This window comes from Cottoperca gobio, chromosome 6, assembly GCF_900634415.1.
Source record: "Cottoperca gobio chromosome 6, fCotGob3.1, whole genome shotgun sequence".
In the NCBI taxonomy this organism is placed as follows: Eukaryota; Metazoa; Chordata; class Actinopteri; order Perciformes; family Bovichtidae; genus Cottoperca; species Cottoperca gobio.
The window spans coordinates 17,547,417-17,572,915 of record NC_041360.1 but is presented as its reverse complement, the minus strand read 5'-3'; the positions used below and the strand labels follow the sequence as shown (position 1 = coordinate 17,572,915).

At 39.3% G+C, this 25,499-nt stretch overlaps 3 protein-coding genes across 6 annotated transcripts; all 3 read right to left on the bottom strand.

Moving 5' to 3' along the window:
* Positions 1–206: 206 nt before the first annotated feature.
* Positions 207–4,395, bottom strand: morf4l1 (mortality factor 4 like 1). The gene is made up of 12 exons (XM_029434030.1): positions 4,257–4,395; positions 3,224–3,270; positions 3,058–3,125; positions 2,878–2,964; positions 2,603–2,680; positions 2,440–2,465; positions 2,224–2,315; positions 2,002–2,103; positions 1,783–1,871; positions 1,468–1,640; positions 765–849; positions 207–682 (listed from the first exon to the last, which is right to left on the bottom strand). Exons 1-12 carry the CDS (start codon positions 4,294–4,296, stop codon positions 598–600), a joined length of 972 nt encoding a protein of 323 aa, XP_029289890.1. The 5' UTR covers positions 4,297–4,395; the 3' UTR covers positions 207–597.
* A 2,606-nt stretch (positions 4,396–7,001) lies between these two features.
* On the bottom strand, positions 7,002–16,099 carry pias1b (protein inhibitor of activated STAT, 1b). 3 transcript variants are annotated; one of them, XR_003832407.1, is made up of 15 exons: positions 16,005–16,099; positions 14,117–14,549; positions 13,863–13,947; positions 13,599–13,646; positions 13,248–13,338; positions 13,008–13,142; positions 12,789–12,894; positions 12,293–12,366; positions 11,788–11,948; positions 11,351–11,484; positions 10,318–10,495; positions 10,077–10,216; positions 9,704–9,850; positions 8,983–9,020; positions 8,806–8,885 (listed from the first exon to the last, which is right to left on the bottom strand). XR_003832407.1 is itself a non-coding variant. In XM_029434404.1 (14 exons), the coding sequence occupies exons 1-14, from the start codon at positions 16,026–16,028 to the stop codon at positions 8,541–8,543; spliced, it is 1,992 nt and encodes a 663-aa protein (XP_029290264.1). In that variant the 5' UTR covers positions 16,029–16,099; the 3' UTR covers positions 7,002–8,540. The 3 variants fall into 3 exon arrangements, 2 of the variants coding, with proteins under 2 accessions (XP_029290264.1, XP_029290265.1); XM_029434404.1 differs by lacking the exon at positions 9,704–9,850 and having other exon boundaries at positions 7,002–8,885; XM_029434405.1 differs by lacking the exons at positions 9,704–9,850; positions 16,005–16,099 and adding an exon at positions 15,732–15,976 and having other exon boundaries at positions 7,002–8,885.
* Positions 16,100–16,902: 803 nt separating this feature from the next.
* On the bottom strand, positions 16,903–23,598 carry skor1b (SKI family transcriptional corepressor 1b). 2 transcript variants are annotated; one of them, XM_029434000.1, is made up of 7 exons: positions 21,874–23,598; positions 21,433–21,526; positions 21,221–21,325; positions 21,043–21,102; positions 20,559–20,633; positions 18,225–18,299; positions 16,903–17,580 (listed from the first exon to the last, which is right to left on the bottom strand). In XM_029434000.1, exons 1-7 carry the CDS (start codon positions 23,596–23,598, stop codon positions 17,486–17,488), a joined length of 2,229 nt encoding a protein of 742 aa, XP_029289860.1. In that variant the 3' UTR covers positions 16,903–17,485. The 2 variants fall into 2 exon arrangements, with proteins under 2 accessions (XP_029289860.1, XP_029289861.1); XM_029434001.1 differs by having other exon boundaries at positions 16,903–17,577.
* Positions 23,599–25,499: the final 1,901 nt, after the last annotated feature.

Here is a 25,499-nt window from a genome sequence, read left to right as displayed (position 1 = left end):
CTTCGTGTCTAAATCTGGTGCATGTTTCCATTAAACCTTTTCAGAAACAAGAGATCAGAATATTTTAGGGCAAAAAAAATTCCAATATTCTCAAATTAGGACGCAATCAGTAACAAGCAATATAATTCCTTCTGTAGATGGAGAAGCACGATACATTGTACCTTGACCTAACGATCGTAAATATGCTTAAAATGATGGACCGTAACTTGAGAATGAGACTTTTATTAGAAAATGATGACAGCCTACAAGACAAATTTAGCCAGCAGCTGAACCAAGACACGAAACAAAAAAAATAATCATGATGAAATTCCTTTTCAAAAGATCTTGGTGACAAAACAAGTATCATAGAAACTAAAAAGTGGTACTCAAAAACATACCAATACAGGAAGAGCGTACTCAGCAGCTTTCCACATGAAAGAAAATGAATCTGTCCAGGGATTAGTGTGACATCTCGCTCTGATTCTTCCTTAATAAATCAACAGATCTCGCACAATCCGTTCTCCGAAGGCTTTTTGTGAACTCACATCCTTTCGACAGCCAAGAATGTCGTCTCCGAACGTCAACACACGAAGGCTTCAGACCTTAAAATAAAAAACCTTAAACTGCCTTGCGGTGGTACTCTGGAGGGGCAACTTCATAGTCACTTGCATTGAAGAGCGATGCAGAGTTCTTTACAAGATACCTGGAATAGAGTTACATGTTACTCCTTTTTGCTGCAGATGAATCAATAAGAGCCTTATTAATACAGCTTTGTGAATACTCACTTGAGGAAATCTTGTAGATAACTGAGCAGCAGCGCAAGGCTCTTCTCATCCAGGGGAGTGTACGCCAGCATAGCTCCAATTCTCACTTTGAAACCAAACAAAAGAAAAGATTTGTTTTTACACACCACACGGTCTATGCGGAAAAAAAAGCTAGTTAAGAATTTTTAAACGCTTAGACATGAACATAGAGTTGAGGAGCTACACTTCGGGCTTTCTGCTTCTTACTATAGTCAGACCTACTGTATCTTTGAGGCCGATACCAATATTGATATTTTAGAGTTTTGAAACCAGAGCGAACATTCTCAATAGTATGTTGTGTGTCTTGCTTCATGCGTGTAGATAAAGACAGGAGCTTTTGAAGAAACACTTTCATTGTTCTTTATTTAATGTTTCTGTTTTTTAATGCACAGTATTTCCCATGAGCCCTAGGAGGTCAGTCCATGGGTGCTTTATTAGATACCTTATTTTTATTTTGACTGGGATTACTTCTACAGTACTATTACATATATAGTACTATTGTGTACTCGCCACTTTACTTCATATGTTCTTTTGCTGTAACAAGGTAGATTCCCCCGTTGTGAGACTAATAAAGGATTTCTGATTCTGATAGTTAGATTGCTACAGATGTTTTAAGTACCACTGCATTAAAGCTTCTCTTCTCTATAATAAACACAGTGGAGTAATGTTGTACAGGTGTTTTTACCAAAGAGTCTGAGTAGGTGAGGGGCGCCATAGATTTGAGACATAGATGTATCTGGGTGATTGGCCAGGATGTCTGCATACTGCGGCCTCTCAAATTTGTAGAGAAGTTGTGTCCCCAGCATGACACTGAAATATTCCTTGATACCAGCAACCACCTCGTTCACAGCGAACTCCCTGAGCAGTGGAGGAAAAACAAGTTATGTCTCGATGACACGCAGAGCAAACAAGCAAGTCATGTTTTCTTTCACTGACGATGTGATCTACAACAGTAAGTGTGAAAACAGAGAAAATGACGAGTAACAATGTGTGTTTTTACTTGCTGTCGGAGTTTCCTCTTGACTTCTTGTAGTTTGCATAATCTTCAAGGACTGCGTCAACGTTCTTTTTGGCAGGTAGGTGGAAAAGCTGAAGGCGTGAAACAGAACGGACAGAAAAGAAACCAGCGGATAAATAACTTTGTAAATGTTATAATGTAAATACATGGGATGGTAATTAATACAATGCTTTAAAAGAAGTAATTATTGAGGTTAATAACCTGTTTTTGCCGTGTAATCAGGTCCCAGTCATCCACAAGCCATGGTTTCAGTTCCTCTGGGATTTTTACCTTAACCTCGACTCTATTTATGAAGGTCTCCTCCTGAGCAGACAGGAACAGATTTCAGAAAGAAGCCACGAGAGGAAGGAATCGTCAAAATGAAAAAGAAACCCAACCAATTCAGAAAAATCATTACTAAAAAGATAATAGTTATTAACTTACACTTTCAACAGTTGGGTCAACCCGTGCCCTCTTCTTTCGTGGAGGGTGGGTCGGGTCACCTCCTGAACTCGTTCCTTCTCCGGCACCAGGAGCTGCACAATCAGAAACATACTTCACTATTATTTAATCTATAAAAAGAATGTTTGATATTGATATTTTGGAGAGCATGCATATAAACAGTGTCCATTATGTAAATACACAACATGATATACTTACTCTTTTGTTTGTTCTTTTTGGTTTTCCTACAAAAAAGACAAAAAAGGACAGGTGTTAAAATAATAATAGAAAATCAATAAAAAGGCATCGCAGCTCTTAAACAGTTCGGCAGGAGACGTCACAGCAGGTGAGAGGTCGAATAACGAATGACTTAAAAACTCACACATCATTTTTCTGCGGTGGAGCAGGTATCTTCTTATTCGGCGCAGCACCCCTCATTCTTCCTTCTACATAATGGTCTCTAAATTAAGAAAACATGTTCAAACACTTAAAAATACACAATACATTCATATCAATGGTTTCTTTTCCAGGAGATGTAAGGGCACAGACTGCGGTGAGTTTATTTAGGCTCTCTCGGTGGACCTTGGTCATAAAACTCATAATACTGACATTTGTAAACACTAGAAGAGTGTCTTAAAAACTAGAGGATGGACTTACTGATTGGCCCTCTGAAGCTCTTTCTGTTTCTGCAGATTACTATCCACATACTTAAGCACTCTGCTTTCAGGAACCCATTCGTCCCAGCTGAAAGGTAAAACACCAAGAAAGAAATCAATCACATGGGAAATCTTTAATGTACAACTCTTAAAGACTTGATTTATTTGAACCAAAACTTACTTCTTATTCCAACCACTGTAATGAATAAAGTATTTGATTTGTTTTTCCTTGATGTTTATCTTAACACACTGCAAAGAAAGACATAATTTTGATCAAAACATGTTTAGATGAGAGACACAGAGAAGGATCACATGATCAGAGAGACGGGCTAACTAAGGCAGCCTACCTTAGCTTCGTAGAGCAATGGCCCATGAAAACACAGCACTCTTTCACCTGAACAGAGTGTTGGTCAATTAAAATCAGAGCAGTTCAAGTGAATCACGATGAAATTGCAAGTCTGACTAAACTACTGGCACACATACATGAACAATGATCACACCTTAAATTTAAATTCTTGAACACTGGCCTCTTTCAGATGACTGAGAACAATCATTACATAAAAAGTTTGTAAATTAGTGTTAGCCACACACAAGGAGACTCGATGTATGAAGGGTAGGGCTGAGCCTAAAATGTGTATTTATTCATAATTATGTAAACCTGAAAAATGGAGCAAATCCTCATAATTAGAAGCTGAAAATATTTGCTGTCAAATGATCAACCCATAAATCAATTAATCTTATCATTTTTACAATTAATAAACTCAATGAATAACTAATACATATACATATATAAATACATCAATTAATGTTTTATACGTTTTACTTGAGAAAAGTTGATTTGCCACACAACAAATATCCTTTAAGTACTTTCAATACACAATTTAATTAGCATTTCTTAAAGAGCTGCAGGAAAACCTGACACAATATGACAACAACAGTTAGCCACACAGCAGTAAGCCATTTAGGACTCAGCAAACAGTTCACTGTGAGAAGATACATTAAACTATAGATACAAATTATACAGTCTGTGGTGAAAACAGAGAAGTGGGCGGTGAAATCAATGGGGCGCTAACGTGCATGAATGAAGCTACCGTTTTTAGTTAGCTAGTAACAATATCGCTGAAATTTAAACCATGGACTTTGCGATATTACACTACTAATGATACACTATGTTGTAAAGAAAAACATGTAGTAATAATTAACTAAAGCGGCGAATTTAAATGATCAAGATCTGTTTTGTGCGACAACAATGAAGGCTATCAACGCTAGCGGTTCGGCGGCGGCAGTGTCAAAGCTAGCTAACATGTCGGACCTTTCCGACGTCTCCAGCCCTGACCGACACCACACATCTTTTGGAAATAAATACAGACAGCTTGTTACCTTCTTGAAATTTAGGTTTCGGGTCCTGTTTCGGCGCCATTCACGGATTAAACTAACAAAATATGGGAAAAATTGCTAGCTCCCATTCCTGTCTGAAACGGCGCCGCTCTCTAAAAACGTCATAATCAACGCGATGACGTATTCATACCGCGACCAAAGAAGCGCTTCAAAATGAAATGCCAAAATAAAATTTATGTGACGTGAAAATAACAATTAAACGTCTTTTTGAATATGTTTCTCGTTTATGTAGTAAAGGTCTTATTTCAATATTTCTCTGTCGGAATTTTTAAATGAGTTGTATTATTATTATTATTATTATTATTATTATTATTATTATTATTATTGGTATGTATGTGTTTTTTGTGTATACACATTTTTATATGTGCATGTGTCTGTATGCGTATATACTGTATATGAATATGCCAGCAAGGTGTAGGCTACTGCTGTTCATATAAGGTTGACAAAATGTACCACATAGTTTAACTTTGTAGTATATGACCATGTTTTATATTTGTTATTTTAAAGGTGCTTCTATGGATGGGTAGTGGAAAGTAGCAGTAGCTAATGTTGTGATACATTGGATAATTGTTGTGCAATTCTCTATGTATATTGTATTTATATAAATATTACATGAAATTAATGAAAATGTCAGCGACTTTTGGCCAGGCTGATGTTTAGTGCATATGAGGAGCACCATATACTTCATGTACATAACTTTATATGTGAAAATATTATTTACAGATAAGGGCCACATTTGGTCCTGTAAAATACTTTGCAAACCCAGCTAGTGTTTCACACAAAGCATTCAAATCTGAAGGCCTACCTCTCTGTCTGTATACACCCTGGTGGCTGCTTTCCATTTAGGTGCTGGGCTCAAGTATTCTGCATATTGGTTTGGCCCACTGACAAACCTAAATGAAACTGGGCCATCATTGTTGCTATTGGTTACACCTAACCAAAATGTGTGCTGCAATTATGATCTAAAGCAATCTGTTATGGAGCCAGGAGTGTGCCACTGGAATAATTACAAAGAGCATTCAACACAGCCTTCAATTAAAAATGAATGACTACAATATTTCATTATTCTTTCTTTAATAATAAATGAATGATTCAATTTTAAAATGAAATAACAAAATTAATTTAGAAAAGGCTTGTCCTTTTTGCTCTTCCATTTATGTGTTTTCACATACAGAGCAGCAGCAAGAACTTCTGGTAATTTGAAAGATTTACTATTATTATATTATTATGTACTGATTGATGTTTTTCACATGACATGTTGGCTTGTAGATAAAAAGCAGATGTTACAAATAACATTAACGACGCCTCTGCCCTGTTTAAGTGCCTCAGTAAGCCATGACAGTGCGACAGTGAAGCAGCTAAATGGAAATCAGCAATCATTCATTTAATTATTTACCCCTGTGATTTTTCAAAACATCTTTGACGAAAAAGACGCACTATAATTAAACACAACTCTACTTTCCGCTGGCACACTTCAGGCTCTATATTCTGTATCTGTAACGTCACTTACAACCTCACAACGCCCACGAAAGGCAGGCCAAGTGGAAAAAGCATTAATATGATAGTGTCTGAACAAGAACATCTTCAGTTCCCTCTTAAGTTTTCCCCGAATGGTGTTAACCGTAGATGAAATAAAATAAGCCTATTCTGTATCGTTGATTGGGAACACTATCAACATCAAGGTCCCTGACAACGCTTCAGCTAAGGACACACAAATCAATCAATCTCAAGATTGAATCCAACACCTGTTGAGTCATGCAATGTCAGATATTGGCATAATGGTATAATCATTTCATTTTCAGTTTAATGTTAGGAATTCTAATTCATGAAAAGGGATGCAGCAACTTGTTTCCTCTGTAACACTGATTCTGATACCTCAACTCAGAATATCTGCCAATTCGATAGTAGTTCTTGTTTCCCCCACATTTAAAATCTGTATAGGCTACAGCAGGCCAAAGTGTTCACTTATCTAAAGAAATATTTATATGGCCCAATATCACACATGACACATTTGTCTCAGTGTGCTTTACAGACAGTACAGCGTACGACACCCTCTGTCCTTAGACCCTCACACCGCACAACACTTTCAAAAAGAAACCCCACAATTAAAGGGGGAAAAATGGAAGAAACCTCAGGGAGAGCAACTGAGGAGGAATCCCTCTCCCGGGACGGACAGACGTGCAATAGATGACGTCTGTACACATCTACTGGATGGATACAAACAGCTGACTCTTCTTGTAGTACAACTATTAGGGTTGACGTTTGTGGTTTTAAGTGAACATTTAAAAGAACTATACAATGGATGAATTGTAATATTTATGGTCACTATTTGCACCAACATCAGGCAAAACATTTAAATTGGTCTAATAATTTGGTTTACGAACAAATACTCACACAATTAATGTCACTCCCATTAGCCTCAACTGTGCTTTAAGTTTAATGCTAACTAACATGAAAACATATTGACATTTCTCTACAGCTAATTTTAGTTATTCAAAAGCCTTCACGCTGATGAAAAAGCTGCAAAAAGTTAATATTGGCCAATACGATAAACATGTGCTGTATTTAAGTGTTTTAAAGGTGTGATTAAGTTTAAGATTTAGGAGACGTCTCACTGCATACTGTAACTAAACGCATGCAGCTGCATCCGGACTCCTCAGAGCAACTCCAAAGGTTTACTTTCTTCTGTTTAATTCTTACAAATATCAAACAGCACAGTAGACCTCGTCGCGGATCAACAATTTTCAAAGCCTCTATTGAGTTATTGACATCATCTGATAGTAAAACAAAAAGAAGATGTTACAATGCATGTCAAGCAACTATGACATTTTTAAATAGCATTAATTATATAATTACAAAAGAAATATCACATACAATGACAGCAATGCATATCCACGAATCAAACAAATGCTTAAAATATATATGATAATAAATAATCCTAATTGTAAGCACATGTCAAGAAAAATAACAGGATGGGATGTGTCCATAACAACTTCAATGGTTTTAACTTCTGGGCCAAAATGCATGTTGTGATACACTCAAAGACTAAGCTATCAGTTCTCTTACAGGCTGTTGCAAATACACTTAACAAAAAAAGGCTATGCATCCTGTGGCCTCACTAAGGAAGCGCTAGCGTTCAAACAGGTGAGCGTTCAGGTAATTCGCAGAGACATGCAAAGCTGAAAACTACTCTTGAAGTGTGAATGCTTCACTGATCCATACAGCCTTAATGTAAATAAGCAAGTGCTAAAAAAACAAAAACAAAGACATCATGAAATGTCAAATTAAAGAATTACCTCAAGTGGGACGAGATCTAGCTCTGTCTTGAACGGTGTCGACCGGCCACTTCGCTGTAGTTTTCTGTGTATATTTGTGAGTGCAGTATTCAAAATAAAACAGATTTACTTTAGAAGAAAAATACACAATAAGAAGGCTGCTTGCTGGACTAGTCATTCATTCACACACTGAAAAAGCCTGGTCTTACAATACTGACTTAATGCTAATTTATATGTATTATAGGTACAGTCTACACTATACACTATTGTTCATATTGGATTTACTGAAACAGGCGAATAGAGTGCACAGTTATGACAACAGAAGGATCTAGCGTTTGCTTTTGCAATTCTAGTGGCAACAGTTCCTAGAGGCATAAGGAATGCTTCTTTAAAAAACAGCATACATCCAACATAACTTACATCATAAATAATTCCTTAAAAATAATATGACCACAGCATGAATGTCTTACAGAAAAATCTACAGTGATGGCTAAAATGGGCAGATCTTTCTGCTGTCAAAACATTTTGACAGACATGATGCCATTTAGACAATAAAGAAAAGTTTTACACATTTTCCTGTTTTGCTCTGACTTGCCTTTTGTACATCTATAACAATGCCCATTTTCTTTATATTCTAAATATCATGTTACATAAGGTGTCTCCTCATTGGGTTCTGTGCACATAACATTATACTGAAATAATGCCATTGACATGGAATATCGAAACAAAACTGTAAAAACCAGGTACAAAAGGTACAATATAATCAAAGGACCACATGAAGAGGTGTGAAAAAGTCTTCAGTATTCACAGAAAAATATCAACTGAAGTAAATCACCGGACAAGAAGCGTCCTAAGTTTATATACACATGATAAGTAAAATTGAAAATAGATTTTCCTCTCTGTACATAGCACTGTATTCTCTCATCTTCTTCTTTATTTACAAAGAACTCCTGTTCTCGAGGTCTCCCTTGTCTTTCAGTTCTGTGTGGATCTAGTCAAGAGAGATAACGTCAGATATGGAGCCATAAATGGCCGCCGCCGCTGCAGCTTCCACCGAGGACCTCGACAATCCTGAGATGGAGTGGCTGTCCCTGTCTCTGTCCCGCTCTCTGTCTTTGTCGCGGTCCCGCAGGCTGCTGGAAGACACCAAACTACTGGTGCTGCCACTGTTGCTGCCTCCGTTGGTGGCTGCCAGTGTGCTGCTCCCCGGGGTGCCCGACTGATCCCGCAACATCTGAGACGAGCCGTAGGGCAGGAAGCGGTTGAGTAGCAAGTCGTGGTCTTCCGAGGCCGACGCCGATGCAGCTGCTGCGGCAGCCATCACCATGTTGTAATGCTAACAGGACAGGAAAGAGCAACCATTAACACAACATCCGCACATAAACATTCTGCACTATGATGCTGCCAAAGCTCAGATGTTTGAGTAAATATACCTGATTGTCGCCTTGGAGGAAGGAGAAAAAATTTAGATCTGTAAGAAAAGGTAGAAAACTCAGTCCATAAACACTACCAATACATATTATTTTTACAAGCAACAAACATCTGTGTTTAAAAAAGACGGTCTGAATGCAAAACGTGCATGGCTTATGCACATTGAGAGAATCGAGCTGCTGTAATCGTTCCTCCTGCCCACACTGGCTGTGAAGGGATCCCTTTCTTTCAGCAGTGACCATGACTAAGGTAGGATTCTTTAAAGCACTCAGCGCCAGATTGTCCGCAAATTGTGCAAGAAATCATCCGTCATAACTCTGAACACATATGATTCACAATTGTTTAGATTCAGTGAGACTACTTCCACTCACACTCTGATGTCTATCATGAAAAACCATCCATAAGCCCACTAAGAAGTAATAGGAATAAAAGATGCTTCTTATAACTCCAGAACTCGTCGACTGTTCTTCAGTATCAAAGTAATTACAGTGATAGTTGTCTGTACACCTGTGGGTACATTGTAAATAGGAACAGCTGATACCTAATTCAGGCTACTTTTAATGGGGCCAATAATAAACAAATAAAGGCAAAAAAACAAAAATGTAGTTCAAAATTGAATATCTCCCAAATTAAATATATATATATATTATTTTATAAAATAAAAAGTTACAGGTTGTACATTTTCTCAATTTTGTCTGAGCACAGTTATTCTAAAAACTCCACCTGAAAAAGATCGGGGTCAGAATCCAGTCGTGTTTCCATGCCATAAATTCATCTTAAGCTAATATGAGGCTTCATGAGTTAGGGGATGTCTTCATCCCGTGAAGTCGTGTGATCAGGTTTACCACCGAGGATGTCCCAGCAACAAGTCTACAAACGACCATCAGGACATACCCCTTTACCACATCTCAGGAAATAAACAGTTTTAGGAAACAAAAAGATGGAATTTTGTGATACAAACTTTGAAAGATTCCCAATTGATTCAGCTGAAGCATCATATTGGCTTCCGCTGAACTTTAGAAGAAACAAATGTCCTGGATTCTTGTCTTAAGACAAAAAATATAAACCTATCTTTTAATTCAAGTGACAGGTGTACCTGGCAGGTCACTAGTTGTGTGATAATAGTGGCGATAGTCCTGGATGAGAGGTGGAGGGGGAGGAATGTAGCTGGTCTCCACAGGGGGCATGCTGGGATCTCTGCTCACAGGGGAGTCCTGGCTGTGTAGGTTCAGCACTCTGAGAGGAAACAACGCCACATCAGGTTAGTTGACAAAAGAAGTAACACAACAGAGCTGAGCACAAATATCTAACTTCCTGTGTGTGGTTTAAGGACGCACCCCTTGCTTGGAGACGGCGAGACAGGTGACAGCGAGGGACAGGCCCTTTTAAGAGGCGGCTCATCATCCAGCTCATCCTCTGAAGAGCTATCCAGTGTCAGGTCAATCACATCAACTATCTTGTTGTTGTCATTAGACGATCCCCGTTTCTGCTCGTGCGGGTCTGTTCGAGACGAGTCTACAAAGGAAGCGTTAACTCAGACTGTGCTCACAGTTCACAATGTATGGTTACAGCATACCTGGAAACCCCTCCTGTTTTCCCCGTATTTTAACCTTTCAAAAATAAAAATAGGCCTAATTTAAAAAAGGTGTACAGTGGCCTCCGATAGAGCAGGTGGCAGTATTATGTTTAACTTTAGCTGAAAAACGTTATCCACCAGTAAACACACAGAAGAAGAAAACAGGAACAATAACACAGAAGAAGAAAAAAACATATGGATGAGTCACAGTGAACGGGAGATAGATGGAGACGCAGTTGTACCTGCCAAACAAGTTCAAACTTTATGTAAGTACCAAATGGGAGGAGACCTTCACTTATTTATTAAAAAGCAGTCGGGCAAACTCGTGCTTTTTGTAAAGTGTGCCACTCAGATGTCAGCATCGCACACGGCGGAATAAGCGATGTTCGCCAGCATAAACAATCGTCCAAGCACAAGCACGAGGCACAAAACATCCACTGTCAATGACTTCATGTGTGATAAGAACTGTGTCGGAGGCAAACCAAGTGACCAAAGCTGAGGGAAAGATAATGTAGCCTTCATCTAGCCTTGAGGCAGACAAAGTCTGCAACCTTTGTTTACAACAGGTCCCTTGCAGATGCTAGGGACTCCCACACTGAATAAAATGTATATATGCAATTAAAATTAAAAATTAAAACAAGTAATACATACTTTAAATCAACATGTAATTCCTTATGTGTTTACATTATATGGGGCGGGGCTGGCTGGCTCAGAGCTGTTAAGGTATGGGCGGAGTCCGCCAGAAAATGTCCCTTATTTTGAAATTCCAATGTTGACAGGTATGAGCTACATACCGCTGTCTACACCATTGTATGAAGCCGACACCTCCTGCACCTCTCTCTTCGACCTCATGGGGTGCCAGTTTCCATCTTCTTTGAACTGGATTTCATCGCAGTCAGAACAGCTATTCAAGATCTCCATAAACAACCTGTGAAAAACAGCAAGACATTTCAATACAGCAACCACAAATACACCATCATCCCTTAAACTTGGATTTTGAAAATACAGTATTATTGGATATGTTTAAAGCTGCAATTCATATATGGGCTTTCAGACCAAAAAACTCAAAGCACTGAGAGGTGTTTTCTCAGGTATCAGTGCTTTGATACCAAGAGGGATTATCTCTCGAATGTTTTCACAGCAGCCTCTGTCTCAAAGGTCACCAGGTAAATATGCATAATTATCCTGTTGGACAGCAATCCACCAGGTAGGTGCGACATGTTGTGCTCACCCGTCAATGATGAGGTGCTCATACGGTGCCTTCTTGTCACAGACGGGACACACCCAGGTTGGCTTCTTCTCATTCATTTGGATGTAAAGTGTAGCATCGAAGCACTGGAGGTGAGAACATGTCAACGCTCTGCAAGGGATCGTCAGCCGCATCTTCCCCAGCTTTATAACAAAACAAAAAACACAAAATAAATGCCACTTCTCAGTACTGCATTAAATATTGTCTGCACCATTTCGTTTTATAATGACAGAATATTGTAGGACAAAGCAACTATACTCAAATATGTATCCAGTATACGGCAAAGTAGCCTTTGTCTCCCTGCACCATGAAACACAACCTAAATAATGCTCTGTAATTACAATTGTCAATTAACTTCTTGTTGATCTAGAACATATGCTAATTGACAAACTGGTTGTACAGGTGTTCTGTAGGCTACCAGGTACTGTTCGCACAACTAAATACAATAAGACTTGTTCGTATAGGAGCAGTATAATGGAGTATTTACAGGACACAGGAGAGAGACTCGTAGACTGGTGGTGGCGATCTCACTCTCCGGATCAGCTGTTAGTTTCTCTTTGACTGTGAGAAAAAAAGGAAAAACACAAAGATTAAATACAAGAATTATGACTGTTTAATTCAAGTTGATTGGTCGACTTGATCAATACACAGGGAATACAACAATGTCAAGAGAAACATCACATCACACATACTACTGCATAACCAATACAAAGATATGATGTAAGCTCTATGTGTATGCAAAAGCTGCAGTGGAACAACAAACAGAGCAAATGAACTTTTCCAGGAATCTTTAAGGAACTGAGGAACTTTGTAGAAGTTTATTTGGGTCCTAACTTTAATTACCGAGATTTCTAAGTTGTTCTGACTTCGTGGTCAAACGGGCCACAAAAATGAACAGGAGTTACTATGTGAAAGAAAAAATGATGTGATCTTATTTTACTTACAGATTCTAAGCTTTACTACAAAATCAAGAGACAACTTACTCAGAGCTCTTGAGTGGTCAGGGTTCCTAATTCCTTTGGCCCGTAGTCTTTGCAACAACACTGCAGACGACTGCTGTCTTACCAGATAAACAGCCATGGAAAAACTCTGACAAAACGAAGATAAAAATAATGAGCGAAACAAGTTACACGGAGGTGACTAATGTCCTCTTTAATGGGCTGGGACGCTTGATTCCTAAAGCTTTGCGTAGATCTTCTTACCCTCCCAATTTCTGAAGTCCATGACACCACAATTGTGTTGGGTACTGTGGTGGACAGTCGGACTAGAGAGGTTATGTTGATGGGACGACTGGGCCTTTTTGGTTCAACTCCATTTTTGGTTGGAGGAAGATACCCCTGCAGACGAATCATCAAATATCAGTGACCTTGATTCTCAGAACTGGTGGTGTGATACATAGAAACTGTGATAAGATAAACTGACAACAAACTGCCTGGACTCACCGGGAGATTACAGGGTTTTCCGTTCACCTTCACACACAGATTAGGGGGGAAATGATCCTCCTGGGGACAGCTAGTCTCCGATAAACAAAATCTGAAAGGGAAGAAAAATAAAGAAGCTGTAAGCTCAAATACTGAGGGACAAAAGTCAAAAACAACTCGTTTCTCATATCACTTAATCACACATAAATAACTTGGGTTAAAGTTAGAACTTGGGTGAGGACTTTCACTTCTTGTGTCTGAATCTGAAAGTGAGACTGAACCACTAGAAGAAAGATCGAGAGGAGCTAAACACAGACCCACTATTCACTTAATGCAAATATACTTCTTGGTTAAAAGAGATGTTAGACGCACCTTAACTGGACTTGAACAGCAAAGTCACATTTGGTCCCAGATATGTCCCTAAAGAATTAAAAGAGTAGTCAGTTCAGGCTGGTCAAAAGTTTAACACACAATTAAATAACACTTAGTTTACTCTTGTTTGCTTATTGTGTCAGATAACACCTGCTTTCTAAATCACGTAAACAGTACATTGAACATTTGTTTGGCAGTTACAATGCTTTGATGGTATTATTTCATCTTCCTTCTCATCTCTTACCAGAGAGCTTTCTCACTTACATGGAGCTGCTGATCTGTTGAACTTGCTGAGGTGTTAATGCAAAGGCATAACATGCTTCCTGGAACCGCTGACTATTGTCTGAGGCTACGAAAAAAGGAACACAACATGACAGTCAGAGAGGAACCCTGCAGAAATCACTAGGCACTAATGTCTACTCATATTGAAGTCATGGTTCAGATATCTGTCGTCACAATGCTCCATCAGAACGTAGCTGAGGGAGAAGTGTTATCACTACACACACAGCTGAGCTCACCCAGGCTAGTTGGCTTAATGAGCTCATCAAGAACGTCATAGAATGGCAATCTCTGGAGCTTGACATCAGGGTGTACAGGGTGCAGGGCGGAGGGGAGGTGGGGCAGACTCAGCTCATGTTTAGGCCCAATTAAAGAAACAGGCAGCAGAGGCGATGGGGAACCGTGGCTGTCAAACCCCAGTTGGGAGAGGCCAGCGGGCAGGTTGGAGGCAGCATGAACACCGGGTAGAGCCAGGTCCACTGGCGAAACCATTTTGGTTGGGAAGCGCCGTCTGTAGAGCTCTTTGATCTTCATCTGCACTGCAGCACTGCAACCGGCCTTGAGTAGGTGGAGAGCTTTGGTCAAAAGTTCGTGTTTGCGGCCGTGCTTATTCCGTCCTGCATACCCCAACAAAACTTGGAGCTCTGAAACTCGAAGGCTCATTACCATTTGCTGGTGAAAAATTAAGAGCGGGCAAAGTGGTCTATTATTACATCATATTTTATAACAAACAACTTTCATTTTCTCATTCAGGCTTAATCCTTTCAAAACATTTTAAAGCATGTCTGATTCATTTCTTTAAAATCAATAAAACCCTTTACTAGCTTTCATATCGTCCACATCCATAACATTTTCATGTTTGAGATGTTTCAAGTAGGAAGATTCCTACAGGTTCTTTGGCTTTTGTTCAGCTAGTATCTCAATAAAAGAGACACATTAAGAGCTTCAGCACATAGTATATTCAACAAACAAAGCCACTTTGTGATTACCTTGTTAGAGATGACCCTTTGGCTAGAAGCAGAGATCGCACATAACTTACACTTGATACACTCTTTCAAATATGTTATCTATCAAGCATCACCCCACATGCTGAAAGTGATCATACAGGATGTCAACACAATAGCTTGAGTATCTGTACAAAATATTGGAATCCAATAAGGCAGAGACTTTTCTTGAGAGAGTGCCAGAGAGGTGTCAATTACATTCTTGAGAAAGTAGCTTTTGATGATGTATTAAACTTCATTATACTGTATAATGGTCTTAGTATTTTGTTGTAGGAGATTGTCAAAATAACAGGAACATCTTACAAAAGAATACAATCTAATGACAAATCTTATAAATGACCATACAGTTAGATCACCTCTGTGACACAGAAGCAATGAAAACAAAACATTTTCATCTCCACAAAGGTAGTGTTTCTATTTCATGGTGTTACATTATATTGTACAGGTACTTTTTTTAATTTTTTTATGTCAACCATATATTAACAATTCTGAAGTGCATATGCAAATGTTACTGTCAATCCACTTTATCAATCAAGGTCATCTTCGTGTTAATTGACGAGCCCAATCAGCACCAATGTTGAACTGCAAAAGGTAAATATATATATATAAATACAGTACAGCTAACCAGACTGTGGTTAATGACTATATTTATTGGACTGGCCCGTCACATCCAATCAGAAATAACGCCAATGGAAGCTAAACTGCGCTTGTCTTCCAGGGAATAGACAGAGCCCAATTTTAAACAGACGTTGCAGTCCACCCGTTGATATATTGATAATTGCAGTTAGCACACTATACTACAGTGCCATTGGGTATAACACGTTGACATGAATATGTTTGTATATTTTACCAAAAGCAATATATGGTCTTATCTGCAGGTGTGCCGCTCAGCGGAGGCAGCCTAACGGAACGTCGGCAACAATAACAAAGCTAATGCTAGCGAGCTAGCCAGCCAGCTAACAGCTTGTCCGGTCTCGACTGCTCTGCTGTTTTGTTATTATATGCTTTGATAGCAACAGTAATCGGGTCTCTACTGTGAAGTAACGATGGTGCTATGATTTGAAATTCGAATCTCACTGTGTGAAACGCTTATTTGTCAAGCTAATGCAGAGGCTCGCTTTACCTTCAGTTCCGCACTCTCCGCCATCTTGTTACATTAGGTGCGCATGCGCAACAGCCATCCTCAAGGGACAGAGTGAATTCAAAATTGTGTGTCGCTTCTCTGCCGCAGACAGCAGGGGGCGCTACTGCAGCACGGAAAACTACACGTCAAGGGGGATATGCTTATTGTGCCTACCACTACCTTTCCATTTGTTTGAAGAATTTTTTTTATCCTCGTATAAAAATTTACAAAAATAAAACGTTCTGGTTAGGTAGCTAGGTATGCTTCTTCTTTTTTATTTAACCTATATTTTTATATCGGGCTGCAACGATTAATCGAGTATTTAATTTGTCATTGACAGAAAATAACTGGCCAACCACCATTTTGATCATTAATCAACCGGCAAATATTTGCTTGCTCCATAAACGTAAATGTTCTACTTCTCACTGCTTTTACTAAATACAGGTTATTTGTGATTTGGACTATTGGTCTGACAAAAACTACAATTTGAGGATGTCACCTCGGGCTCTGGGAACTTGTGTTGGACTATTTCCGACATTCTATAATCTTCACAATCAATCAATTGATAACATATATATTTGACAGTGAACATATATATTAATAGAATTTTCTAATTGATGTTTTCTTCTTTTTGACGCTAATCAAACGTAGACTACAAAATATAAGCCTATAGATCGTCAAATCGTGAAAGTTGCACGTACATTCAAAGGCAGAACAACTTTGCTTCTCCTAAGGTAAATGGGTAAAATTAAGCATTATATGGCTACAATTCATAGGAAGGTAATTATGCAAGTTGACAACACCAAGGGCAAGATTCCAATTTTCTTTTAATAAAATGATTTATTCATTAGCGATGAAAACAAACATTACATGAACAAATAGGCTACTCTTAATAGAATATGTCGCTATACTTACAAGGTCGCAGGTGTACTAATTTAGCCTCCTAACTTATGTGTTTTGTAAGTCTTCAGAAACAAATAGGCATGGTTTGACCGCTCCAAATAATTATATTGTAGGCCTATTTCAATGCACAAGCTTTTTATGGTAATTCCCTTCATTTGTTTAAAGTGCATAACGTCCAAAGGAAGCTATTGGCTTGCAAAGAAGAACACAGCACAAGTAGTAGGCTAATTCACAATACTGAGAGGAGAAGGAGCAATGAATTGGCTAGTCAAAGCTGCTATTATTGACGACATAAAGCCGAAATAACAACCTAAAACTATTACAAGATACATACATTGTCATTGCACTTTGCCACAAATAATAAATATCATCAATGGTATATTTTCAGTAAAACAAAGTACACTGTATGCAAGATGGTTACATAAATGTTGAGGGTGGAGATACACATTTTTAAAATATTACAAGTAATTACAAGTTAGCCTTCTTTCAACGTGATTCCTCAGAGGTTTTCCATGGTTTGACAGAAGCTGTAGATGTGTCCTTTGTCTCTCTGTCATAAAAATGTGTAGTAATATGTTTCAGGGTGGTAGCAGAGGAGATTTGAAGGAGCAGGATCCGCTGCAGCGAGGAGTCAGCATCTTACACGAGAAATGGTGTAAAGCGTCGTGAGCTTCTAAGAAGAAGGAGATGAAACAATCAATAGTGTACGAGCATGGGAGGGCCTAATTTAAATTATATTAAAGTACAATTCACAACAGCCGTATTTGCATCAGGTATGTTTGAGTTAAACACAGTTACACAATAATAGGATCAATTGTTTCAAGGCCATGCTCCAGTCTGGATGTATGTCTATAAGCCTCTGGGTGCAGAAATATAATCTGTACATCATCCTGCCTGCTATAGCACCTGACTTTACTACAATTACTTTTAACTTCGGCTGAATATAACCTAAAGAGTCCCTAAATCCCGGAAAGAAATATCATGATTATTTGTTATATTATTTGATTATAGGTTTATGTCTCTATTTAATTAATATGTGGAAATTAATAAATTGATAACAAGTCAATTATGAGAAAAATCAAGGTTTGTTTCTCCCCCGTTCAAGTGATTCACGTGAATTTAACAGGGGAGGGCTATACTTTGCGTATCAAAACAGTAAATGAAAGCATACAAAACAACACACGCAAATCCTTGATATGCTGTTTACATAGAGCATCTTGAGTTTATAGGATGTCATCAATCACGTCGGCAAACATGCCACAGTGAATCTGCAAATCCACGCTGCTGTATCCGCTCCCTCTGCTTTATTTCTCTCACCTCTGACGATGTGGAGCTGCTGAACCATCTCCTCCCTGTAGGAAAGTTCCCTTTTCATTTGATCCTGAAAATTATCTGAAGAACAAATGGCAGGCATAGATTTGAGTCAGTCATGTGGTAGGTAAGCCTCATCATACAAAACCTTAACTTAGTCAGTTTCGCCCCCTAAAATACTGCAGGCTAAATACTTTGTTGTTCTGACATTTTCATAAATAATTATGTAAACATAATTTAAAAATATTTTTAAAAAGGATATGATGTTAGTTTGCCAAAGTCTTCCCGATAAATGATTCCTTTTAGAAGATTGTTAACATTGATAAGACTGAAATGCATTAAACTGGTCCGGTCCGAAGACTCAACAGCCTCTAGAGGGCGCTGTTCCCAAGATAAAGCGACAAACCAGGTCTCGACCTCATGTACAGGTCTTCTAATCGTAGTAAACACTAGGCCTATGTCCTGCTGTGGTGTTGAAATACTAACATTTTTGTTTTATAGTAGAGATTAGAAATTAGCATATTTAAAAACAATTCAGTTTAAATTAATTAGCCTATACTTATTTTTAAAAATTAATCTTCATTGCTGGGAAATTGTGGATTCATGCAGCAATGACAGTTAAAATTATAAAGTGTAAATGGAAAAATAGTGGTTCATCTTATAAGTACACTCATTCCGTGTTATTTACACTAAACTACTACCTACCTAATCATGAGGGATAAATGCACCAAGTGTTTAATTGTACAGTTGTGCTGTCTTGTCACTAGATTATGCTTTGTGTTAATCAAACTCCAATGAATACACAAAGAAGAAACTGTATTTGTGTATTAAAGTAAATTCCACCAAACTGTTTAAAATATTTTTTTGAGTAAAACACATCACTGGAAACTGATATCATATTTGTTAGAAAGTGTTCGAGCAATAAAATCCAGAAACCCAAAATACAACTTAAAGAGTGTGAGGTGAATTTAGAGAAAACCTCATTTATATTTCTGAATTAATTTCTTACTTTGACATGTGTCGTTGCACAAAGGTGAGACCAACTAAATATAATTTCATATTCTAGATAAGAGAATATGATAGATATGTTGCTGGTAAAATGATCAGTATCTTGTTAACTGTAGGTGTATGATGTTTATTTACTTAACTGATCTGGATTATATGCGTTGATCTAGTCATGTAACTATTTTCATAAAGTATTGTAATACCTTTGTACACCATGACAGATTCCCTTGTTTTCCCCTTCCTGCACATCTAAGATTTTGCACAGTTAAATACAATTTTACAAACTACACATCTCTGGGAAATGCTGATCTTTGTCCACTGCTCTTGTAGAGTTCTGTGCAAGCGCATCCATGCTCCATTTTACTGAGATTCTCACAGAGCTTTCTAGCAAAACAGAGAGCTGAGTGGGTGATACGTTTTCAAGCATTTTGGAGAGAAGGTGTTCAGGAGTTACTATGAACGCTGCAGCAGTCAGAATGTGAGTGTCGTTTTGCCCTGCAATTCACCTGAGATATCATGAAGCACTTCATATGGCTACAACAACTATATATGGCTATATATAGTTGTTTTCTGGACACGGATATAGTTTCATATTAAGAAATAACATATTTACAGCACCGGTGTAGAGTTTTAAAGTGAAGTCCCATAGGCTATGTATATAAATGCAGATGTTCTGAATGTATGCATTGCAGAGATACATTTTCTGTCACATCTTTCATTGTGTTTCCCTATAAAGCAGCTTAATATCATTTATGATATTTAAATCTGGTAAACCTGACATTCTCCTCAGCTATTACATGATACATCATTTTCATGTTAAGCTTTTTTAATTTCCCTGTATGTCCATATCTATCTATCTATAAAACAAGGTATTAGTACTCACTATATCCGTGTTTCTGTAAATTAAATTGAGTCCCAAAATATCTGCGCTTTCTTCCCGACAGAGAACTATTTTCTAAGGGTGCATGGATGTTTTTGGACAAAAGGTTAAAATCACAATCCTCTCAAATCATTTTTAAACAGAGTTCTGAAAGCACCTCTTCCCAGGGGGATTGTGCTCCTGAACCACTTAGGATTTTTGGAGAAACAGTGCCCTTTAACAGATTTATGCTTTGCAGAGAAGAGCACAAGCATGCCACTGTGAGGTGGATTTGATCATGGCATGGATTCATGTTTTGGGCTGAATCAGAAACATGACAGGAGAGCAACACTTAACATGCACCAGAAAGTTGAGTACTAAATATTATGCACTATTGAGTCTCTGTCTGTCAAATCATTGCTGGGGTGATAAAAGCCCAAATAGTGGGAAAAGCACTGTTGCAGAATTTAGCTTACCTTTCAAGTTTTGAAATTCACGTTCCAGCTTTTTCCTCAGCTCAACTTGCTCTAACAGCTGCTTCTGTAGTTCTTCTAAAAAGCAGACAAAAATAGAGGACGTTGGAGGAGGAAAGGTACAGCAGGCTTTTGTATCATATTCCTTCTAGGACAGTTTTCTATTTTTAATGACAATGATGAGGACACCATCATCATTTACACTGACTATTCAGAGCAGGTCATCCATCCTGGGCCTGCATTTATTTACTTCTTTTATTAAACATCCTTTTAATGTTTTTTCGGGACAAATGCCAAATAATCTGCCTCAAGGCAAAAACAGAGAAATAAAAACAATTGAAGGAATTGTCAATTTTTTTTTAAATTTCCTTAATACAATAATGTTAATTATTGCATTGTTTTTATTAGAAGATGATAATAATATATATTTTTTAAAGAGACTTGTTATCTGTCAATCATTGTATCTAACAGTAAGACATTGTCTTACCTTTTGCCAGACTTTCTATGGCTCTTTGTGTTGGCAGAGCTCTGTCTGGTGCGTCCTCGCCTGAATACACAGAAAATAAATTATTTTCCTCTGTCTGCAAAAAGTAGACCCGTATCTCTTAAAACTTAAGAGTTTATAATAAAAACAAATCCTATTCGCTGACCTCGGTGTAACTTACCCTCATCCGGCTCTCGCTGGTTCTCCTCGCTGCTTTGTTCATTAAAAGATTTCGTTTCGATCTCCTCCACAGTGGAAGACGGCTCTTCTTTACTTGCACACTCATCTTAAGAGAAAATAAATCGATGTAATTTTCATCCCTTTTACCTTCTTTCTTTTTTTTTTCTTTTTACAGCGAAATGTTTTTACAAAAGCAGAAAAAAAAAGTCTAACCATTTGTTGTTAGTACTCCAATCTTGTAATTCGCAGGTCTGAACTGATACGGACTGCTCCTTTGTTGCAGCTCAGCCCTCTCCGATGTGTACACCTAAAGAAGACAGAATCACCACTTCTTTGAACTCTTAAAATTACAAGAGGTATGGAAAAATAATAATAAATTAAAATCTAAAATGAATAATTAAAAATATACTTTAAGTTGAAGTGTATATATTTTTATTATAGGATTTATTTGTTTGTTTTTCCTAAATGATGTGGACATGCTGTTTGTTGCTGTTTTTAACATAAAAGACACATTTTCCCACAAGAACACAGAGATTTATCTGTTTAAAAAATACACACACAAGCCAAGGAAAGAAAAACCCACTTGCAGAAAACGTTAGAGACATATTACAGCTTGTATTTATCATCAGTGTTTCTCAGTTATAAGTCACTCACTTCATTAAAAGACGCAGCTATGTGGGTCTCTGATAACTGCTTGTTCTGCATTTCTCTGTCAGAGGACTGGGCCACGTGTAGGCTCACTTTCTGGGAATCCGCCACACTGCTTTCCTGCAGGCTCTTGGAGTCTGAGTCGGTTGGGGAAACACTGTGAGCCAAGCCGGAGGGAGTCCGAGGACACACCGAGGAAAGAGGCCGGGAGTCCTCCTCCTCCTCTGGTGTTTTATTTGTCTCCACATCCACGTCCGGCTCGCCCTCACTGTCAACGCAGGGGGACATGGACCGGTAGCTTGAGCTCTCACTTAAAAAATCGGGCGATAAATAGCCTGTGCGACCCCCGTTGTAAGCGCCCCTGTTGCCATACAGCTTGGCGATGCAGTCAGCGTCTTTAACAACGGGTCTGAACGCGGACACGTAGCTGATTTTCCGGGGCGCGAGGGTCATCCCCTCCAGCGGCCTCGCCTCGTCCCCTGACTTGTCGTCGTCATTACGCGTGGACTGAGTGCTGGAGCACCGGTCGTTTTCGACCATGCTGTCTTTGGAAGTGTTGGTGCTCCGGTCGCTGTGCTCAGATAGGTCCATGTCAGTCTGTCTGGGAGGACACAGCAGCTCTGATGGAGGTTTATGCTGAGTTTGGGGGTACGGAGGCATGGGCAGCGCGCCCGCCGCGGGCCAGAACATGGGGAAGGAGTGATAGGCGCTGTCCTTGGTACCAGGCCACAGGACACCCGGGAGGCCCGCTTTGCTTTGTTCTCCCAGCATGCTGTCGTCTTTCTTCTGGCAAAGGCCGAAAGCTGGGAACCCGTATGGATGAGGGAAGAGTGGCGGTGGGAGCTTTTGCAGCATCCCAAAGCCTTTACTGGGCACGGGGATGACCGGGTAGCTGCGTGTGCTCGGCATGCCGCCCCTGTGGTCCTCGCAGCTGATGATTTTTGCAGGTATCTCGGGTAAGTCTCGGGGACGGTTGTGTCCATGTGATTTTAAGGAAGAGCCGGAATCTGACCCGCTGCCAGGCAGAGTCCTCTTGCGACTGCCCCCATTGAACATGGCCTTCACGTCTTCCCATGCGTGTAGTACGTCTGTCTGGCCGGCTTTATCTGTTAATTTGAGATGCCGCCTCCAAGAATTAAAATTAGCTGCATCTGGCTGCGTGTACTTAGACTCTGGCGTGCGATGCGAATGAAATATGAATTTATTTGGAGAAAAATACATGTTGCAATAGGAGCACTTGATGCACTTAGCCCTGGAGCTGTTGTACCTGGCCGGAATGAAGTTGCCTCGACTCCCCCAGGCGCATTCGTGAGAAACATCAAAGGCAAAATTTTCTGGAAGTTTAGGCGGAGCATGAGCTCCTAGGAATGACTTACAAAGTCTCTCGGCCTCACGTTTAGTGATCATCCCGCAGCGCCTGGAGGAGATCGGCATTGCACCTGCTCTCCGCAGGATCTCCAGCTGGACAGGAGTGCACTGCACGCAGGTGATCCCCAGCGCCACTCGCCGGTTGTGTATCTCGTTATAGCTGTAAGTCTTCAACAGCGTGTTAGATATCTGTGCAAGGCAAAGTCTCTCCTGGCCATCTATCACCAAAGACACGATCGGTATTCCGTACAGCACCGTCTGTCCGACCTGGTTGGGCTTCAGGTTTTTGGTGCTCGGGTAGGGAAGTTCTTGTTTGGAGCTTGGCGAGGAGCTGGAGTCTCGTCCCGCAGTTATGGAGTCCATCCTTGGAGGCCTGGAAGCTGCAGAGAAGACGTTTGATATTAAGATGTGAGATTGTTTCATAGTAACAGGCTCGAGTAAAGCTTTATAATAACCTTTTAATGGAGCATTCTAGTTCATTATATCATAGCAGGTGTTCAATCAGCTAAAGCATAGAAACGGAGAGGACAGGCAATTACAGGCCTTCATTTGAATAAAGTTGCATGAATGAAGAATAAAAGTAATCCCTTATTAAGCAACATGTTTGTGACATTTCGATGATGATATATCCCTTGTACTTAAAACTCCACTTACATGAAATGCATTTGCCTGTAACTTCAGCCTTTTTTCACTTTAAACAGCAGATATAAATTCTGAATTATTGCACGCTATAGCTTCAACAAACTGGGCGTAAAATAGTGTAATAGATGAATTGAAGTCATGACATAAACACATACTGTGTCAAACACTACTGTCGAAACCAGGCTCCCAAACTCACCTTTAATGTTCGCACAGCTCCCCTCCGTCGTGAATGAGAAAGCTTTGATCGAGTGGAAGTCGGAGCGATGAAAGGTAGTGTGTGTTGGATGTAAAGATGTTTGCTTTAGGAGTGGGACGCAGTTGTCCGTGCAGCACCGCCTCCCTCCTGCTTACTGTCCTCCTCTCTCTCTGATCCACGGTCGGTGTGTGCATATAGTTTGTGTTGCACCAGCAGCAGCAGCAGCAGCAGCAGCAGCAGTGTCCACATGGCAGGCAGGCTGTAGTACAGCCCCCTCTACGACACACACGGCAATCAAGTGACGGCAAAACTTAAGTCGAGGCACTCCCACTCCCACAGACAGTCTGCATTAACTATGGATTCATGACCAATGAAGATGGTTTGAGTGTTGGTCTTATAGCAGCCTGCAGGTCTACATATATAGCCTATTGCCCACAATCATCAACTAAAAAACACTATTGTTGCAGCCTACATGTTTAAATACATTCTAATTAAAAAAAGAAAACATCCACATTATCTTTCAATACTCTGTAGCCTATTGAGTCAAACGTAATGCTTTTAATTAGTTATTAGTTGTTATTGACATTATGCACGGAGGAGGCTGCAGTGGGATTTGGCATTCCGCTAAAAACAGCAGGGACCCTCCGACACATTGTTGTGTGCACAGAGTCAGGGCCCGCTGCTGAATAGACTGAGTGCAGGCCTTCAACATGTGCTGGGTTCCCACGGATTCATCGTTTACAAGCTACACTTCGCCTACATGCGTTTTGACAATAACCAGCTGCTCTAAAGGTCACTCTCTGTGATCTACGCTTTGTTTTTGCTGTGTTTTTCTCCGAGCCGAAAGAAAAAGAGATCAGACAGAGGAACAATGCGCACAGCTTCGCGCCATAAGAAACGGGCGTTTAACTTTTTAAAGTCAATAAAGCTTTGGGTGAATCATTTTCATCCGGCACACGCGCCGCGCCAAGCACTGATGTAATATTGATGAAGGAAACAGAAGACGTTGCTGTTGGTCCAATTGACTTCAAAGACTCAGAGCTGGAAAGCAATAATGACAATTTGTCCATAATTAATTCCAAGAGAGGTAGACGTAGGCCTAAAGTTAATTTGAATACAGGCCTATACATATATTTGGAGAGTAATTACAATAAAAACAGTAAAATAATAACAATATGTTTGGTCAATTAAAACAATAATTTGACCAACAATATAATTTAGTTATAAATTATTTTTTAATCACATCGCTTGTCATAATGCAAATGCGAAACCTTTACATAAAACGGACTTAAAATATAATTTATGTTTCTGCATCTGAAAAAAAAAATGAAATTATTGTAAAATTATCATTTTAAAATCGCTAATCTATTTGCGTTTGGGAATAAAACAGGTTTTATAATTGAGATTATTGTCAAAAAGATACAGT

What these genes read in the sequence shown, in the direction of transcription:
- pias1b (XM_029434404.1), bottom strand. Translation starts at nt 16,028, where the DNA reads ATGGCGGAGAGTGCGGAACTGAAG. An exon ending in GAGTCTCTCTCCTGTGTCCT is followed by an intron (nt 11,949 to 12,292) that starts GTAAATACTCCA and finishes TTTGTTATAAAG; the next exon opens with CTGGGGAAGATGCGGCTGAC. An exon ending in CACAACTAGTGACCTGCCAG is followed by an intron (nt 9,021 to 10,076) that starts GTACACCTGTCA and finishes CTTTTCTTACAG; the next exon opens with ATCTAAATTTTTTCTCCTTC.
- morf4l1 (XM_029434030.1), bottom strand. Translation starts at nt 4,296, where the DNA reads ATGGCGCCGAAACAGGACCCGAAACCTAAATTTCAAGAAG. An exon ending in CAAAAAGAACAAACAAAAGA is followed by an intron (nt 2,316 to 2,439) that starts GTAAGTATATCA and finishes CTGATTGTGCAG; the next exon opens with CTCCTGGTGCCGGAGAAGGA. An exon ending in TTGACCCAACTGTTGAAAGT is followed by an intron (nt 2,104 to 2,223) that starts GTAAGTTAATAA and finishes CTGTCTGCTCAG; the next exon opens with GAGGAGACCTTCATAAATAG.
- skor1b (XM_029434000.1), bottom strand. Translation starts at nt 23,598, where the DNA reads ATGGACTCCATAACTGCGGGACGAGACTCCAGCTCCTCGCCAAGCTCC. An exon ending in TAGCTGCGTCTTTTAATGAA is followed by an intron (nt 21,527 to 21,873) that starts GTGAGTGACTTA and finishes TGTCTTCTTTAG; the next exon opens with GTGTACACATCGGAGAGGGC. An exon ending in CCAGCGAGAGCCGGATGAGG is followed by an intron (nt 21,103 to 21,220) that starts GTAAGTTACACC and finishes CTGTGTATTCAG; the next exon opens with GCGAGGACGCACCAGACAGA.